At 36.5% G+C, this 18891-nt stretch overlaps 1 protein-coding gene across 2 annotated transcripts in view; it reads left to right on the top strand.

Moving 5' to 3' along the window:
* Nucleotides 1–18891, top strand: part of csmd1 (CUB and Sushi multiple domains 1) — a 416037-nt gene that overhangs the window by 321354 nt on the left and 75792 nt on the right. For both annotated transcript variants that reach the window (XM_023953530.1, XM_023953531.1), the window contains 6 exons: nt 1158–1345; nt 5113–5307; nt 10529–10645; nt 10874–10987; nt 12383–12478; nt 12595–12798. In XM_023953530.1, coding sequence (XP_023809298.1) covers nt 1158–1345; nt 5113–5307; nt 10529–10645; nt 10874–10987; nt 12383–12478; nt 12595–12798 — 914 coding nt within the window. The remainder of the gene's footprint in view (nt 1–1157; nt 1346–5112; nt 5308–10528; nt 10646–10873; nt 10988–12382; nt 12479–12594; nt 12799–18891) is intronic.

Raw genomic sequence — 18891 nt, 5'->3', positions numbered from 1 at the left:
TACAGTAACCAGAATAAAGAACCTTAAAAGAGGTTAAGTCTCCGTGCCTCAGTGTGGGAAAGGGACGCTACATTATTGTATGGCTCTTTCGAAATTACATTTAAAAATATGTGGCGTTTATGGCTCTCTTGGCCAAAAAGGTTCCCGACCCCTGGTCTAAGACCTGAAGTCAAGTTCATGCTGTTTGGCTGCTAAGAGGTGTGTTGAATAAAAATGCCTCGTGCTTGGTGTTAGATAGAGAATTCAAACTATTCACTGAGTTCGAAAGTACGTACATGGCGGCCGCTAATTAAATCCATAAATTAGCCGCGTCACTGAATAAGCCGCAGGGCTGTAAGCGCAGGAAAAAAGTAGCGGCTTGTAGTCCGGAAATTACGGTAATTAGAAATAATACACAACAGCAATATAATCATCAGTTATACATTCATACAGTAACTAATCAAACTTAGGATAATTAGACATATTAATAAATAGTGCTTGAAAGGGAGTGGAAGGAAGCGAACTTATATAATCCCACCCCGTTATACTATAACCATTTTATTACATGATTTATCAATATCCGGTTCCCAGTTTTTATCAGACAGAATTAAAAATCATAAGATATCGATAAATCATGAAAAAGATGAATTGCTTAAGTATTACGTCAGTAATAACTATTTTAGAAATCAACATGGCAAATGCAGATCAGTCATCTGAAATATATGCAGATTATATTACTTATAAAAGCCATTCATATGAATAAAACATAATACTATAACATAATACTATATGTTGATTATGTTGATTGATACTATGTCAAGTTTTTTGAATCAATTCATCAATTTTTGGAGAAGTATTTGTAGCACTCTCACAGTAGATTACTTTTGATCCGTCCGATCATAGAAAATAGGATCAGTCTTGAGTGAAAAGGACTTAAAACTCAAGATTGATAAAAGATAAGATACAAATGATTTAGGAGGAATTGCTAATTTTAGAAAGAGTCAATTAAGAAAATCCTTAAAAAATAAAAACGTGTTTTCATGCACAACTCTTGCTGTATATATTTCTGACCAAAAACATGCATGGTACATGCAAAATAATTTAACATTCAAAGCAAATGTAAAGACTAAGTCGTTTATGTAATATTTTTTGTTAAAATTGTATTGTTTTTATTCTAGTTTCAACATGGAACCAAGTTATGACTTCCTGCACATCTATGATGGTGAGGACTCCAACGGACCTCTTTTAGCAAGTCTCCAAGGCAACCAGGTCCCCGAGCGCATTGAAAGCAGTGGTAACATGCTCTTTCTAGCGTTCAGATCCGATACCTCAGTGGGAATGTCTGGATTTGCTATTGAATATAGAGGTAATTGAAGCATGATTTTTGTGAATGGTACGTTTAACATGTTCTCAATAAACCAGAAAACTGCACTTTGTTGAATATGTGTAAAATTAAATTAAATGACATTATCTGTCACACACCTAGGTGTGTGAAATTTGTTCTCCGCATTTGACCCATCCCATGGGGGAGCGGTGAGCTGCAGACACAGCCGCGCTTGGGAACCATTTGGCAGATTAACCCCCCCAATCAAACCCCTTAATGCTGAGTGTCAGGCAGGGAGGCATTGGGTCCCATTTTTAAAGTCTTTGATATGACTCGGCCTGGTTTTGAACCCACGACCTTCCAGTCACAGGCCGGACACTCTAACTACACCACTGAGCTGGTGGAGTACTCTGAGTACCACATAAGTGTCACAGACTGTAGTAGTTCCACCAATTCACAAACCTTGGTTTGGCCATCAATGGCAGCCTCTCCCTAGATACTAAATATGATAAATGCATTGGTAAGGAGACAATCAAGGGAAAACAGGATTTTCATGATAGGGAAAATCCCAAGTGGACCTTGCCAACTAAGGTGGTAGTGTATGATGCTTGTTTGTAAATGACCAGGGAGAGCTGGACAGCACATGCCAGGCAAAAGTAAAATGTGAACAGCATCTTCTTCAGGGTCTTCACTGCTTCCTTGGCATCAGAATAAATGTCCAACATTCAAGTCCTTGTATGTGAAATCTGACCATTAAATGTGGAAAGAATTGTTGGCGCCGTCCACTAGGGTACAAATCTGAAAGATTTACATGAAAGTCTATGAGATCAACTCAGACAGCAGTGAGGACACTGCTGCCTACGGCAATAACTTTTGGTATCTGCCTAGCCCTCACATTCCTCTGTACAGTGAGCAAATGTACCAAATATTGGAGTTCCTCCAAAGGCCACCCCAAACTAGTTTCAGATAGAAACAATCCCCTGTTGACTTTTGCTGTAAGAAGTCTAACTTTGTAGATTGTTATGTAATTTTCAATTCCCAGGATCTTTAGCGGGTTGCAATGTGTTTTCTTAGCACTTTTTTATATCTAAATCAACCATTTGAGATTTTAAAACTTAAATTATTTTTAGTAGTATATTTTTTGATTGACGGGCAGGGGGAACTTAACGTGGTCTTAATAAACATTTGCTTTAAATGGTTGCACCTATTTGTCTGATTTTTGAACACTGTCAGGTTGGCTGAAGTAAACCTCAGTCAATAGATCTTTTTCAGACATAATTTTTCTGTTCAGAATACTATGGGTGGCTCATAAATTATCCATCCAGAGTTTATGTGTCTGTGGTGTCTGCTCCTAAAACAACTTGATGAAAATGGAAGAGCAGCAGATGAAAAAGCTGGTGGAGGATAGAAGGGACAGTACACCTGTACTGTACTGTATACCCTAGTGCATTGGTCTAACAAGACTCCCTAACACTTCAACTTAAAAAGCACCAAAAACTTTACCAATCCAACATCCATGCTGTACAACTGACTATTTCTGATTTAAACGTTGAGTGTCTCTTGTGCCAACTGAATACCATGTCATTGTGTTAGACTTTGAGTGTCACTCTTGACAGCAACCTATTTCCACCTCACTCTTCCTGTTTGCTCACTAAGATCCTCCTCATCTCTGTCCTCATCACTTTTCTGTCTGTACTAGGGATGGAGAGATTTAAAGATTTGAACTGGTGGTTTATTCACAATGTTAAACATGCAGCTGCACCTGTAGCTTCAGGGTACTCAGATACAACTGATGGCTAAACCACAATGGATCTTCTGTCTTGTTGGTAAAGTCTGTGGTCACATGGATTACTTCATGATTTATCCATTATGCCCTTGTTTTTTCAATGCGCATTGAATACACCATTAGGACTTATAAAAAAAACACCCAGTAACTGGGCGTCGTCCAGATGCAGCATTTTTCTAAATCTAGAGACCGAAAGCACTACCAATTGAAGGATGACCTGAAAAAACGAATCTTTGAATGGTCCATGAGTTTTATCTTTAAGAGACTTACATTTTGATTAAGGCAATTAGGCCATTTGTTTATTGTATATCAATTCATTGTTTTTGGTAGAGGGTAACGACAAATATTTTGAAAAGAAATGTTGTTAGTGAATTTGTGTTCAATAAGAGTAAAACACTTGTCCAGCCTGTACCAAAATGAAATGCATATCATTTTCAATTTGGATTTATTGGTTGATCAAAAACACCCATCACAGAGCAAGAAAGAGAAAAAATATGTTAATAATTGTGATCATGTTTGATCTTTGTAATATGCTGAATCCTTTGTAATCACTTGATGAGTGGTATTAAACCAAACTGCCCTGTACAGCGTCACATTATAAAATTAATAGTGAATCATTAGCGGGAGCCGTATCAGCAGAGGACTTCCTTTTATTAATGTATCATTGGTTGCATATCAGGACGCATATTGGCTTCACGCCTCACAGCAATGGGAGAAGCTTAGCAGCTCTGCCTCCCAACTTTGAAAATCATTACACCCAGACATCTGAAAAATCTGTTCAATTTTACTATTTTAAACATTTTCTAAACTTTCTGGTGTTTATTTGCTGTAATTCTTTCTATTTTGACTGTTTGTTAATTGTAAAGTGTCTGAAAGGCATTTAGAGTAAAAAGAAAACTCCCCTCTTTGAAAATTCAACACTTATAAATAAAATGTATTGTTATTACTATTAAGGCCATGATGTTACATGTTTTACTCCTGACGTGTATTTTAACAGATTGTCCCTTTTTATTTAGCCACTAAACTTAATCTTGATCTCCAATATTTACCTTAGTGGTTTTCTACAAACTGTATTCTTACATTTTTCTAAATGACTGTCTCCTTTACTCTTGTCACACACCACTTTTCATCTTCTGTTTCTTTAATTAAAAGCAGAGCCTTAATAATCCTGTGTTTTAGCCTTATCTTATTTTGCAGCTGTCTCTGACAGACTGCTTCCTTCTGTCAGACCCAATATCACATTCATGTGAAGACCTGATATCATATTCACCTCACAGAAAAGCAAACAAGTTGGCTCAGTGCCAAGTAATGAAGGTAGAAGTTAGAATTTGACTTTTATCTTTACTCAATTAAATTGCTCCAACATTCACTGCTACTCATTCTGAAAAGAGGATATTTAAGAGGCCAGGAAATAAATATCAATTGATGAAGTGTGCATTATCATGTTTGATTCGATTGCTTTGGTCTAAAAAGCTTGACATTGACAGTTTGTGGTTTTCTTTTGATTTGATTTATTGATGGAAATTCCATGAACACCATCACATTTTGAGAAGAGTTTTTTTTATTTTTAAATTCATTTGTCAGAAACATTTGCTGAAAGAACTAGAAAAGTATTGAGTGTTTTGATTAGTGTTGAGTATTTTCTTTGACATGGAAAGAATGATGGTTTTGCCCAAATGAACGGGCTGTACCCTGCAAGAGGGTAAAGTACTTTAACGTACGTTGACCTGCACTGCCGCTTTCCAGTTGAATTAAATGGTTGTAGAGTCCCAGTCCAATTATTCTGGTGTGTACACAGGTGCAAAGATTTGTTCACACAAAATAAAATGAGCAAACTCATGAGGGACACATAAATTCTAATTAATTTATTCCAAGCTTGGCCTACTGCTGTCAATTTGTTTTTATGTACCAGAGAACCAGTAAAATCTTTCAAAATGTTCACATTTCTTTCAACAAAATTTGGCTGTTTTTTTATTTTCATTTTTTAAAAGACGCTAATTATTTTTTCTTTTTCTTTCCACAGAAAAGCCAAGAGAAGCCTGTTTTGACCCAGGAAATATTATGAATGGTAGTCGAACAGGTTACGACTACAAACTAGGGTCTCAGGTCTCCTACACTTGTCACCGCGGTTACACACTTGTGGGTGATGATACAACCACTTGTGTCATGGGGCATGATGGAAAGCCTGTTTGGGACAGGTCTCTGCCATCATGTAAAGGTAAAAAGTAATTTGTATATACTGACAAACTCATTTTTATAGTTGAAGGAAATGACCTGTTTTTACTTTGTCCTATGCTGTCCATCCTTTTACAAAAACGACTGGTAACCCAGTAACCAAATGATAAGTTGCAAACTTTATAGTTTTACTGCAGTGTCTTTTCTTTGATTCGAAATAGAAACCTTGCCATTTCGATTTCTGTGCCTACCATTTGAGTTTTCCGCCGCAGTAAATTACACGTCATACCCAATACTTGAGGGGTTACCATGGAACTCCATTTAGGAGGCAGTTTCATGCCAATTTGTGATGACTGATTTGCTGAGACCCTAGGTAAAATATAATACTTACTGCTTCAAAACCGACAAAAGTGTGTGTTTCAGTGTGAGTTTTCAAAGTCTGTCAGCTTTCGGAGGCGAAGCTGTCCATCTGATTGACAGCACTGAGAGAGGTGATACAGTGACACCTGCCAAAGTACCATTCAGGCTGTATATTTGCTTTTTTATAGGCAAGTGTGTGTTTGTGTGTGTGAGTGTAATCTTTAAAGTGACAGAGATCTGACCTGATTCTAAATGGGTACATGGGAACCACAAAGCAAGGTAGGAAGACAGCAAATTCAGCACCCCAGAAAATTCAGAGAACAGCTTCAGGGAAAGTGTAACCATTTATCATAGTCTTAAGGTTTCATATTTTAAGATAAAGAAAGGAGATAGTCCAGACTTTTTGGTAGCGCAGTAAAAGGTCCAGCCAGAATGTATTTTTTCCGCTCTTTTAAGTTTGCAGCCAAAGTAAGCGTGCTGAGATTACTGTTACCTACACAATGACAACAACATTCATGAATGAAGTCATAGCATTAAAATTTTACCAAAGTCCCAGCCACTGAGGAATGCCAACTGTTTTACGCTTCAAATTCGTCTTCCACATTGAATTTTTCACTACATAGTTAAGGAGGGTTCTCAGCCTCTGTGTCTGTCTCTATCTTCGGGCAGCTCCTGGGGCTTTTAGACCAAACTCATTAGATAGGGTGAGACCTCTTTAAATAATACATCTCCACTTACACTCTTTCCCTCTCCTCACTTGCTCCCTTTAATCCCCCCATTCTGCACCCCTCTTTCTCCTGCTCCTTCTTTTTCTCTATAACTACCCTGTCCTACTCAAATTGTACCTTCCTGTTACCTCTTCGTCTGTCTGTGTCTGAGATTTACTGTGTATGTTTCAACCCCTTTTTTGACTTGTCCTGTTCTTTCTCTGCCTTTCTGTCTCTGTCTCACATGCACACACACACACCACACACACAAACATAAACACCTCCCATCTCAATCCGGTCCTTTATTGGTTTCTATGGTAACTAAGAGCTGGTGTAAGAAAGAAGGAATTCTCTGTGACTGTTGATAGGGTTATGCATGTGTGTGTGTGTGTGTGTGTGTGTGCGTGTGTGTGTATGCATTCAAGAAAGGAAAAGAGCTACAGAGGTAAATTGAGGGATTATTAGAGTGCCGCCTAGAGGCAGTACTCACAGACGCACACTTTCCTATATTTGCACACATACAAGTAACAGACATGCCTAGGAGAGTTTTAAAGTTAATATGAGGACACATGTCAATTAAAATTTCGATTTGCATTTCTGAGTATTTCTTTATTTAAATTGTTGTGTATCAGGAGCAGAAAAAAGAATTATTTGGAAAAAACTTACAATAATAATAATAATAATGGATTGGATTTATCTAGGCTTTTCCAGACGCTCAAAGTGCTTAAATTGTGTCCATTATTCATTCCCTCCTCATTCATACTTGGTGATGGTAAGCTACTGATGTAGCCACAGCTGCCCAGGGACAGACTGACAGAGGCGTGGCTGCCAGTTTGCACCTATGGCCCCTCTGACCATCTCCGGGACATTATATAGGCATTCACACACCAGTGGAGCCACTGGCAGGGAGGGTGAAGTGTCTTGCCCAAGGACACAACAGCAGTTGGCTGGGGGGGAGCGGGGATTGAACTGGCGACCCTTCAATCAATGGACGCCTTATCTACTGCCACTTAAAGTTGTTGCGTAAATTCTACACTCAGCAGGCCACAAGCTCGGCAGACAAAAACGAATTTCTGAAAAACTCCTGCCGCTCTGCAAAAACGTTTGCTTGAAAATGGCACAGGTTTTTTAATTTTGACAAAAAAAACGGCATAATCATATTTAAGATTTACAATAAATCAAAAGATGACTTTTAAGGTTTGTCTGCATGTCTGTCCTTGATATGGATAGGATAAATTCTGGACAGTTTATACAGAGAGATTTGTTCACTAATAGAATGTATTGGGTAGACATAAAGCATCATGGACGAACATGTTAATGTTCGTATTAATCATCTTCTGATTTTGATTCCTGTGGGATCATCTTGTGATCTTCTTATTTTGTTTCCATATGAGATTAAATTATCTGTAACTCAACCATAATATTATTGTCCTTAAGGAAGCATTTGGAGCCAAAAGTGTTTAGCGCAATCAAATTGCCACATCGTCCACAATATATTGACTTACTCAAAACAACATCATAATTTCATTGTTTCATCGGTTATGTACTCTGTTTTTATTGGAGTGGTACATATCTCCAGAAATGTTTGACTATAACTGTCAGCAGTAAAGTCCAAATATTTACTCCTGTAAATCTACTTAGAGGAACATAAAAGTGAAAATAACCACTCTGCTCAGCTTTTAAACAACTTCCCGTAAAGCTACAGCATGATTTGAAAAGTTTGAAATATTTCCAAAGTTTTTTTCTTCCTGCTACTACCACATCCTGAAGCACTGCTGTGCACATGTTTATTAGTGTGTGAGGAAAAGGTAAAGGAGACACAGCCTGTGAGTGGTACGACTACAAAAGTCGAGTGTATGTGTATGAATGATCAAAGCACATGGATGGTTATGTATGAGAAAGACAGTGACTTTGATAAGATTTTTTCCATGTATTTGTGTGTTTGAGAAAGAGGGTGTGAGTGATCAAAGCATGTGTGTGGAGGCTTTTGATACGGTTGACACCTCAGCCTTAAGCAGCACTACTGGAGGATTGTGGGTAGATCAAGTTAAGACCTCTAGGCCCGAAGTTTTGAAAGCAACAACACAAAAATCAATCCAAAAAATGCCAATCAATAGAACTCCACACAACTGGAAAGAAAGGAAGGAATGGGGTTTATTATTACAATGCTTTGGGATGAAAGAAGAAAGTACAGTAAAGATAGATGGGAGTGGGGAGGTTGAAGAAGAGTGTGTGGGTGTGCAACAACTGTCTGGGAAAAAACAGGCACCACATTTTGCAGTAATTCCCATATGTATGATAAAAATCTGTTTCATTGAACAGACATTGGTTTAGAAGAGGGACCCAGAATAATTATGCATGCTCATCATCTCCAAAACTTTGACATGCAATGCCTATTAAGACTTTAGGGAATCAGTACCTCCCTGGTCTAAAATTGGTAAGTACTTGAAGGCTCTCTGGTGGATCTTTTGAGCCTGTTATGCACAGTTTCCACTGACTAAAGTGTCAAAGTCTTTGCTTTTGGGAGTTACCCTCAAGGGCATATTTAAGGGGATGTTCAAAGCTAATGACTAATAACATTAATGATCCAGTGCATGAAGTCACACTCTCAATTTAATAGAGCCATAGTTAGACCCCTGACCTAGGCAGCATATTATTTCACTGTTTTTGCCATGTCTTGCAGAGCATTTTCAACCTTTGCACTCATGCTCTCTCACATTTTCAACAACGAAGAGAGGTGATGATAATTAAAGTTTGTTAAAGATCAACGATAATGCCACTGGCAGAGATTGGGACGGACCTAAACAGGGTCACTCTGTGGCAAAAACAAAATGAGATCAAATGATTAAATGCCAGGTTATTTGAGGGGTGTAATCATTAAAAGAGAAAACATGCAAGTGCTTGCTGTGGACTTCGAGATGAGAGTGACCATTGTTCAAAATCATTTAAGTGAAACAATGGCAATAAACTCAAGAGATTTATGCAGCTTTATGTTCACAACTGGCCATATTTCAACAAAATTAGATTGATCAGGAAAGCTACATTTAGCAAAACTTAGAACAACATTTTTCATGCTTTCCAAAAGAAGATGACCTCTCACTCAAGAAATGTATGAAAACAAATCAGATTGAAACTGATATGATGTTTCGTTCATGTCAGGTTTCTGAGGTACATTCTGCCTGGAAGAATTAAGCTTAAAAAGTCAAGTCAATTCTTAGTCAAATCCCACCTAAAAGCTACAATGAGCAAAAACCACTGAGGGGCTCCAATGTATGTCACCAGGAAGCTAAATAAGTAGAGTTACTAATAAGATAAAATAAATGAACACTATTCACAAGTCTCAAAGTTAAAGCCAAACTTCACGTCACCTCAGAGTCAGATTTTGGCTATTCCCAAGTCACTTGCTGATCATTGACATAAATCTCTCTAAAATGTTGCTCACAGTTGTAAGACATCATGTCAAAATCACAGATATGTCTTGGTCTCTGAGTTTCAAACCCAAGAAACCATCAGAAGTATCATAGCTGTAACTCTAAAAACTAAGTTGTTAACCCTTTTAACAACCCTACCAAAACTAAATCGATACCTTTTCCATCAATGTATTATTGCCTGGGGTAAGTAATACACACACTCAATGTTTTTAAAAATATGTTTTGAAAATGTGCTCATTCATTGAGGTGAGCTGGTATGTAAAGGGTCAATATGACATTTTTGATTATTAAAAATGTATACAATTTAATTGACTAAATTACCGTATGTTTTAATTTTCTGTTAAATTTGTTTTCTATTTTTATAGATGTATTCACTACCTCTTCAATCATATTTAGATAATGTTTCCACTGCCTGTTGAAATACCCATGGAATATGCTCAGAGGTTAATTAAATTCTGTGACTCCTCATTTTAGCCGCAGACTTCAATGCAAGTGCACAAATACAAAGGTGCACAAATTCATTTTGTGCTTTAAAAAAGTGAGTCATTTATTTGGGTGTGAAAGGACTTCAACGAAAAAAGAATTCTCCAGACCATAGAGACACTGAGTTCTGTCCATCTGACCCATATTTGGAAATTGTTCTTTACAAAACTTAATCATTACTTGAAATTTGGTTTCCTCTCTGAAAGTATCAAATTACTGAATTATTTTTGAAAAGTTGCAAATAATAAAGTAAAAGCAAAATGTCTGCATTTGACTGTTACAGCTCCCTGTGGAGGGCATTACGGTGGATCTGAAGGAGTTGTTTTATCACCAAACTTTCCTTTCAACTATACCACCAAACAGATTTGCTCTTATTACATCACTGTATCAGCACAGTTTGGTGAGTATGCACCATATTTGGGTAACCGTTTTAATTACAATCCCCTAATTATAGAGTCATTTCCTAGTAAATGCATGGAAGTTAGCATGTGTACCATGACATATGTAGGAAGTAAGTAAATATGAAAAAAAAACAATGTTTAAACAAAGGTTTTAACTGTGTTTGTTTAAAGTAGATTTTGTAGTTGCAGCTAACACAGCAAGCTTTATTTCTTTCTTGTTTTTTCAGTGGTTTTCGGTCAGTTTGCTGTTTTCCAAACAGCAATGAATGACTCAGTGGAACTGTTTGATGGAGCCAACGACAATGCTCGATTGCTCAGCTCCCTTGCTGGGTCACATTCAGGTAAGTCTTACATCAAACACAACTCAGCTGAGGGAGATTGGTGCCTGTAAACTGCCGTCAAATATGCTGTTTTAGCGGGTTTTCTGTCGCCAGCTTATCTTATAAAACTGTACTTTGAGGAAACATAATAACCCCGTCTGTGGTAGTTATAACACCCATCAGGCATATGGTCAAAGATCCTGGAGATGATCCTAAAAGGTCTCTTTGGGACAAAAACATGCATAACCTTGAAACACTTTTTAACTTCAAGCTTTGATTCATTCCATCCCAACAACTGTAGAAATCCCTGCATAGTAACTCATTGTGTATGAGGGGAGACTGACAGATGTGATGGAAATGTTTTAGATCACAAAGTACACAGATTGATGATAAATGCATGGCTTTTAGCTAAATATGTTCTCTTTGCACATTGTTTATTCATAAATGAGTTGTCTGTGCCATGGCCAGAGTGAACTTTCTGCAAAAGTCTTCCCGTAAACTGACTAGGCTCTCCTACTAAAATATTCTTCGTAAAATTATGGTAGAAACAAGGCTTTACATGTAAAAGCCTTGACAATAGGCTTAGCATCTACGTGTCTTACTTGTTCTGTAATTAGACTTACAAAATATAGTTAATATTGAAATAGCTTACCTTTGAGTTTTGCTACAGTGATTTTGTTGCATGAATAATTTAATAATTCATATTGTGCCAAAATGCCGGCTGTCAAAGTGATTTTTTTTAGGGTAAAAAGCCAATTGCTTGAATTTGTTTTAGTTATTTTCACTTATTTATTTTTTTTTCTAAATTCTGCTTCTTAAGCAATAATTTAAAAAAGAGAAGCCCAGGTTTTGTGAATTAAAGTTTTAGTCTGTTTATCAGTACCATGTCCCACGTGCAAGCATGCACGGGCACACACTCAAGGGCAAACAGCTTTGTAGCACGATTGTTTTCCACTAACTGACTGATTATCTTGGCACACAAGCATATTAACACAAAGACACAACATACTGTAGCACATTTCACACACAAAAGGCAACACTTACCACACACACACACACATCCTGACATAGCTAATGATGGTTTTAAATGTCAGCAACACCAGGGCACGCTTTTCTCATTTATCATTGTTACTTCTCCCGCCTGCATATGTGTGCAAAGAAATCTGTTTGCCTGTGCATGAATTTGAGTTTGTGTAAGTCGCCTGCATATATTATTTCAATTTTCTATTTAACCAGAGTCAAACACAAAGGACAATCTTAAAAGTTGTAAACATTTGTAAGTAAACAGTCCACCGACTCTGAAATGTGTTTTTAAGATACACATTTCCTGAGATTTAAGTGGAGTAATTGATGCTGTTTTGGTTTAAATAGTTTGTTTTCAAGTCACCAGAGCACTTTTATGTTTGTAATTCACAGGAGAGACATTGCCACTGGCAACTTCCAATCAAATCATGGTGCGGTTCAATGCCAAGAGTGGCCAGTCAGCTAGAGGCTTTCATTTTGTGTACCAAGGTAATGCGCTTTGTTATTGTTTTATCATATTCCCTTCCAGGTCAACATGGGCATTTCTCTGCTAATCTGGTTTTATTTGTTCCATCCTAACTTTTTTGTGTAATTTATTATCAAAGCTGTGCCTCGGACCAGTGACAGCCAGTGCAGTTCTGTGCCAGAGCCAAGGTATGGCAGACGGATTGGCGCGGAGTTCTCAGCAGGCTCCATTGTCCGTTTTGAGTGTAGTCCAGGATATCTGTTAAAGGGGTCCAGTGCCATTCGATGCCAGGCAGTACCTGGTGCCCTCGCACAATGGAATGCAACAGCACCAACATGCATAGGTGAGGATGCAATCCCACAAATGTATGTGGTAGGTAAAGCAGGTAAAGTACTGCAAAAAAATGGGTTTACATCAAATAAAATATCCACAGAGGCCTTCTTTTAGAATATAACCAAGACATCCATTCAATTTATTTCATGCAACCAGTTTCCAGTACTATAAAAAAAGACCCCGGTTTAGTTTTATGAAAAGGCTTAGATTTGAATTTGTTTCTAATTTAATAATGGGGTCAGATAATTTCAAAATGATAAAAATCACATTTCAGGAAAATGAAACATTGGCATGTTTCCCATGTGTAGCACTGTCTTCTTGTTTTGTTTAGTGCAAATGAACTTTGATTGCCTTTAAACAGTAAACCACTTTAGTCCAGAAAATGTCAAATCAAATGTCAACCACTGTAAAATCAAATGTTCCCATGATCACAAGCTATTCCGCTTTTTTTTCAGCCTAAAGATAGTCTGCCCACTCCACCTTGATGGCCCCACTGTCTGTGACACAAGGTCAAAAGACATAATGGACCATTAGGACTATTTTTACACATTTTACCAAATACATAGAAAGGGGTACCCTCTCGTCTGTTTTCACTGGAGTGCCAGATGTGGAAAAAAAAAGAAGAAAATGTTACCTCTATTTAGGGTGTTTAGAGGTGTGGGGACAGTGGACAATGTTAAGCTTTCCTTGGAACTCTGATTAATCAACCTGTTTCTGCCATTATTCAGATTGTTTCAGGATGGACATCAGCTTGTTTCTCTGACATATTTGCATGATTAAATCTACATTCAAAAAAATCTCTTTCAAATTCAGAAACGTTTGGTCATCCAAGCCTATCGTTCCATCAAGAAGATACCTCCTCTGCTGTTTCCTCTACTTATTTCATAAGCATCGATGCTGTGATCAATGAACAGTCATCCTGCTGGGGATTGCAGTCTCTTGTCACTTTGCAATGTAAAACACTCACTCAACCCCGTCAAGCATGCTTTCTTTAGAGCATTTGCTGTTCCTATTGGGACTCTTACAAAACGTTCAGAAACCTGTGGTGCTTTTGGTTTTCAACAGCTGTCTAGGAAATTAGGTTTGTTTGTGCCATGAAACTCTATAGGTCACTAAATGTCATTCAAATCACTAAAATGCTGGTCTCTTTTAAAAACAGCTCTTCTGTCACAACTGGCTGTAGACAATACATTAACTTGGTTTTCTTTTAACCTTTGTACCAGTTTAATCTGTTCTGGCTTTTAAATACACCTGGATTAGCTTTTAATGTATATGTAGCTCAGATCAAACATAGCAGTAGATTTTGAAGAAATGTTAAAGTAAGGCTCTCTTAGGGTGGCAAATGGAATTTCCTATTCAAGTTATCCTTTATGAGTAAAGAGTTTTCCTAAACAATATCAATAATGACACAGATAATTTTCCACTTGGCATCGCATATCTTGGGGGTAAAAAAATCTAATGATTTCTCTCTTTGAATGATACAACTTTTAATTAAATGTATTTTAATATTAAATATAATAACATTACTTAATGATGATTAATATCACAGAAAGTAGGATATTATTTATTTAACAAAGTCTTCTGGATTTTCACTATGAGAAACCATGTTCACTAACAGTCTTTGAGAGGCTTCACAGTTTTTACATTTCTCTGCAAATGTGGGCTTTTAAAATAACTGACAGCTAGATGATCAAGGCTGTTCTGTGTAGGATTCCAGCCATGGCCCTGTGCACAGAGATTTCTCCTGACTTACTAACCCTCGATGACATTATCTATTGTCAATGAATAACTTTTAAAATTCCTTCCATTTTTGCTATAGAAAAACCTTTTTGAAATGAACATAAAGGTCTGTGAAGTACGGTGGCCCTGAAGTGCAAATCATTCAACAAATCACTCGATACAAAAACATTTTTTAGATCAAACGACAATAAAAAAAAAAATAAGTTTCAAAATAGAATAAAATGTTAGAAAACAAAACAAAATTTCACAAACCAAAGTACATTTCCAGAAAACCAAATGTTAAAAAATGACAACAAAATGAAATATTAAAAAACAAAAAAACATTTCAGAAGACAGAATAAATTTCCAGGAAACGAAATGAAATGTTCAAAAATGAAAAACATTGCCAAACCAGAAAAGGTAGGTACTATGGGACAACCTGATCGGATGATGACGTTTGTCCATCAATTGAACTGAAAAGTATTTTAAATGAAGCGAAGCTGGATTATATCGTCTAAACAACAATGTACCATAATAATTCACGTATTTCCCATTTACATATTAAATCAAAAATGGAGCAAACTGTTAATGAACTTTTAAATGATTTTTTAACATTTCGCCTGACACACAAGAGTCACCCGGAAGTAGTCTGTGTGCACTTTTACTATGAAGTTTTTTGTTTTGTTTAATTGAAAAAACATTTAAGGTTTACAGTATTGTGGCCGTTGTAAAAGAATGTAAAAAGAAAGTTACAATTACAACAGGTATAGAAAAATGGAAACATTAAAAAAAAGTTAAATAAAAAAATACAATAAAATACAAACTTAAACAAAAAAGATTAAAATAAAATAAAATAAAGGGGTTAAATGGGCATTGCAATGATCAATAACTTAAGGAGGGTTATCAAAAAGCTGCAAGTTAGCAATGATATTTTGAAGTTCCATAGTTCCAAGTTCATTTTCCATGAAGTTTACGGATGACAAATAAGAGCAGAGTTCTTTATGAAATGTAAAAAAAATATGGTTTGTTTTTAAGGAATCGCCATTTGTGTATATAGAATTATCCCCAAAATAATTATAACATTTAAAATAAATTCTGAGTTTTTGTTTTCTAAAATAAACCAAAATATGATATCCTTAATAGAAAAGTCTACCAAACATGGAATCTAGGGGAAAAGCCAATAATGTATATTATCCCAAAACATATTAGAGCAAAAACATTCAAAGAGAAGATGCTCAGTCGTTTCAATGTTATCATTACAAAAAGAACAACACATTTCAGGAATTCCGAACCATTTTCTAGGCAATTCCTTGGAAGGGTATGTACCGGAAATGTTTTAAAGCGGACTTACTACTTTTACTATGAATTCTGCGTGCTAACATCTACGATTGTGCGGCTCATACTATCATTTATCATCAATTTCCAGGTAAGAATCAATTCTGTGATCTTTTTTTTCAGTTACATGTCTCTGAGGATGTTAATTTGCTAAAAGTGCTACTTTGATAAGATATTCGTTGCTTTTTTAAACTTGCATGCGCAAAAGGAACTCATGATTAGCTGTTTCCGTTTTTGGTGACAAAATGACAGAAGAAGCTCTGACCCAGCCTGATTCTGTGATTTATACAGTAATTATATGGCATCAGTGTTGCTAAAATATACTTAAGATTGAAATCAGTAAACAAGTTAATAATTAAAAACTGTTATTTCTCCAGGTGAAGTTACTAGAAGCAAAGTTCCAGAAAAGTCTGTGCTGTAGAAGATCAGATGGCAGCTCTACATGGGAATCAAAGAAGACTAAAGTCATTCATTTCACCATGCAGTATACAGGCAAATCGTCATGATTTATGTGCAACATAATCATTAAATATTATTTGAGCTTAATATCTAACTTTTTTAATTGCAGGTCTTTTAGAAAATTAAATATTCCTTTAATCTGCTGCATAAGCCTGATTGGTTGTAAAGGATGCATTGGCGAGTGAAAGGCGAGCCATGATTCCTGCCTTTAGCGTCAGGCTGATAGTCTAGAAAACCACATTTATGAGGAATCACATCAAACACTTGTACAACTCAAAACAACTTAATGTTTCTTACAGCAAAACTGCAGTTTAAAACGTTCATGTTAGACTTGCTTCATTTAAGAGTTGTTCCATTTTTGCCATTTTAGGTTTTAAAGCTTTATTAACAAAGTTGATGTTGGATTTTCAAAGCTGTGGTTTAGAAATGTTTCTTTGTCAATGAAAAAACTGAATGCTGACAAGAGGATTGTAATAATGGATATGAAAATAAACAAAATTGTTTAATACAAATGCAGTATATTTATTAAAAACTTAACATGAATACGTTTTTCAATAACAGAAACAAAGAAACAGTTGTGGATTTTACTTTAAGGGCTTCTTCATGCATTCAAATGTTACGTTAACAACCAGTATTTACTCGACGTACCTGTCAGTCACATTTATTAGATGAAAAAATGCATCTGGGAAAAGTCTGCTATTGGTTAACAACTGTATCAAAAAGAGTCTGTCCACATCCCTGTTCAGGATCACATCTGTTATGCTCTATTGAGAACAGATCCACTCCAGAGGAAAACATCCAGGTAAGGGACCCCAGTTCCTGCTCGTACATGATTGAAGCTTCCTCTGCACTGGACTCGAGCTCCACTGAAATCCCTGACAGACATAAATAAATAAATAAATAAGAATCCCTGACAGAAAACTGCAACAAACTGGCGACTTGTTCAGGGTGTCCCCCCTGCCTTCGCCCACAAGTGGCCGGGATAGGCTCCGGCAGCCCCGTGACCCCGAAAGGGATAAAACGGTTAAGAAAATGAATGAATGAATGACAGAAAACCCATCAGTCGTTGTTCATCTTACGTTCAGGAAAAAGTCGTGTTCATCAAAATGAGGAGAAAACAGGTTATACCAGAAATCCATTAGGGAGGGGTCAAAACACCAAACTCAGATTAAAATACATTCCAAAACACTTTGGTATTCCTCCTCTGCCTGAAAATCAAGTGTTTTTATTTAGACTTTTTTTTACGCTACATACTTTGCCACCGTCAGTTACACACCTGGACACGTCTGGTAATGTGCACATCCAGTCATTCATAAATGATATTCTGAGACACAAACTGCTTCAGTTTACCTGACCGCTTAGCTGATTATGCTGCTGGTACACCTGTCTGAGAATCCTGCCCACGTGACCCCCCTCTCTGATGAGGTAACCTGTCATTAACGTATGACTGACGGATCTTGGATCTGTCTGTAAACACCCACCTAGAAATCACGTTTACGCTGCATAACTGCTTAATTAGATCAAACAAATGTACTTCCATACCTTAATCTCTGTGGATGGCGGGACAGCATTTCCTGATGATGTGCGTCTCTTAACACCCGTTTCTTCACAGCTGCTGTTTCAGACAGAATCCTCTCACCGACATTTCGAAACATTTGTAAACCTAGTTGGTGTTGATATTTCTGTGTGCGCTCAATCACCACATCCGCTGAATATTCCAAGATTAACGTTTTATCTTTTTGTCCTTTACCTTTCATTGTTTACCTGTAGAACGGACGTCATCCCCGCAAACTTCTTCCGGGTGACCCTTATGCTTTAAACGAAATGTTAAAAAAATAATAATTTTAAAGTTCATTAGCAGTTTGCTCCATTTTTGATTTAATATGTAAATGGCAAAAACATGGATTATTATGGTACATTGCTGTTTGAATGTTAAATCCACCATTGCATTAATTTAAAACAACTCTCAGTTGGAATGATTGCCAAAGTCATCATCCAATCAGCGTTGTCCTATAGTACCTACCTCTTCCGGGTATGAAATGTTTTTAATTTTTGAACATGTCATTTCGTTTTCTGAAAATTAATTCTGTCTCCTGAAATGTTTTTTATTTCATTTTGTTTTCTGGAAATTAATTTTGTTTTCTGAAATGTTTTAAAATTATTATTTTATTTTTTTTTAAGTTTTGGTTTCTGAAATTTTGTATTGTTTTCTAAAATGTAATACTGCTTTTTACCATTTGTTCTTTTTTCTTAATTGTCGTGATCTTAAAAATGTTTTTGTGTCGATTGATTTGTTGTATGATTTGCACTTCCGGGCCACCGTAGTGTAGTTTATCTCAGATTGGTGATCCGATCAAGACCTTTACTTCTGAAAGACTTTCCCTTCCGTATTGCTCCTTTCATATTCAATAAAGCTAATACATTTCTTCCAAAGAGCGACAGTGAACTGATTTAACCTTTTGGAAGGTTTTTTGATGTTTCTTACTGTAGTGGACAACAAACTGTAAAAATAACAGAACTTAGTCTTCAATGTTTTTTGCAGACTGAATAAATCACAGCATTTTTCACACAACACGATTTTGATTTTACA

Source organism: Oryzias latipes, chromosome 3 (genome assembly GCF_002234675.1).
Source record: "Oryzias latipes chromosome 3, ASM223467v1".
Classification (NCBI taxonomy): Eukaryota; Metazoa; Chordata; class Actinopteri; order Beloniformes; family Adrianichthyidae; genus Oryzias; species Oryzias latipes.
This window is presented reverse-complemented; position numbering and strand designations above follow the sequence as displayed.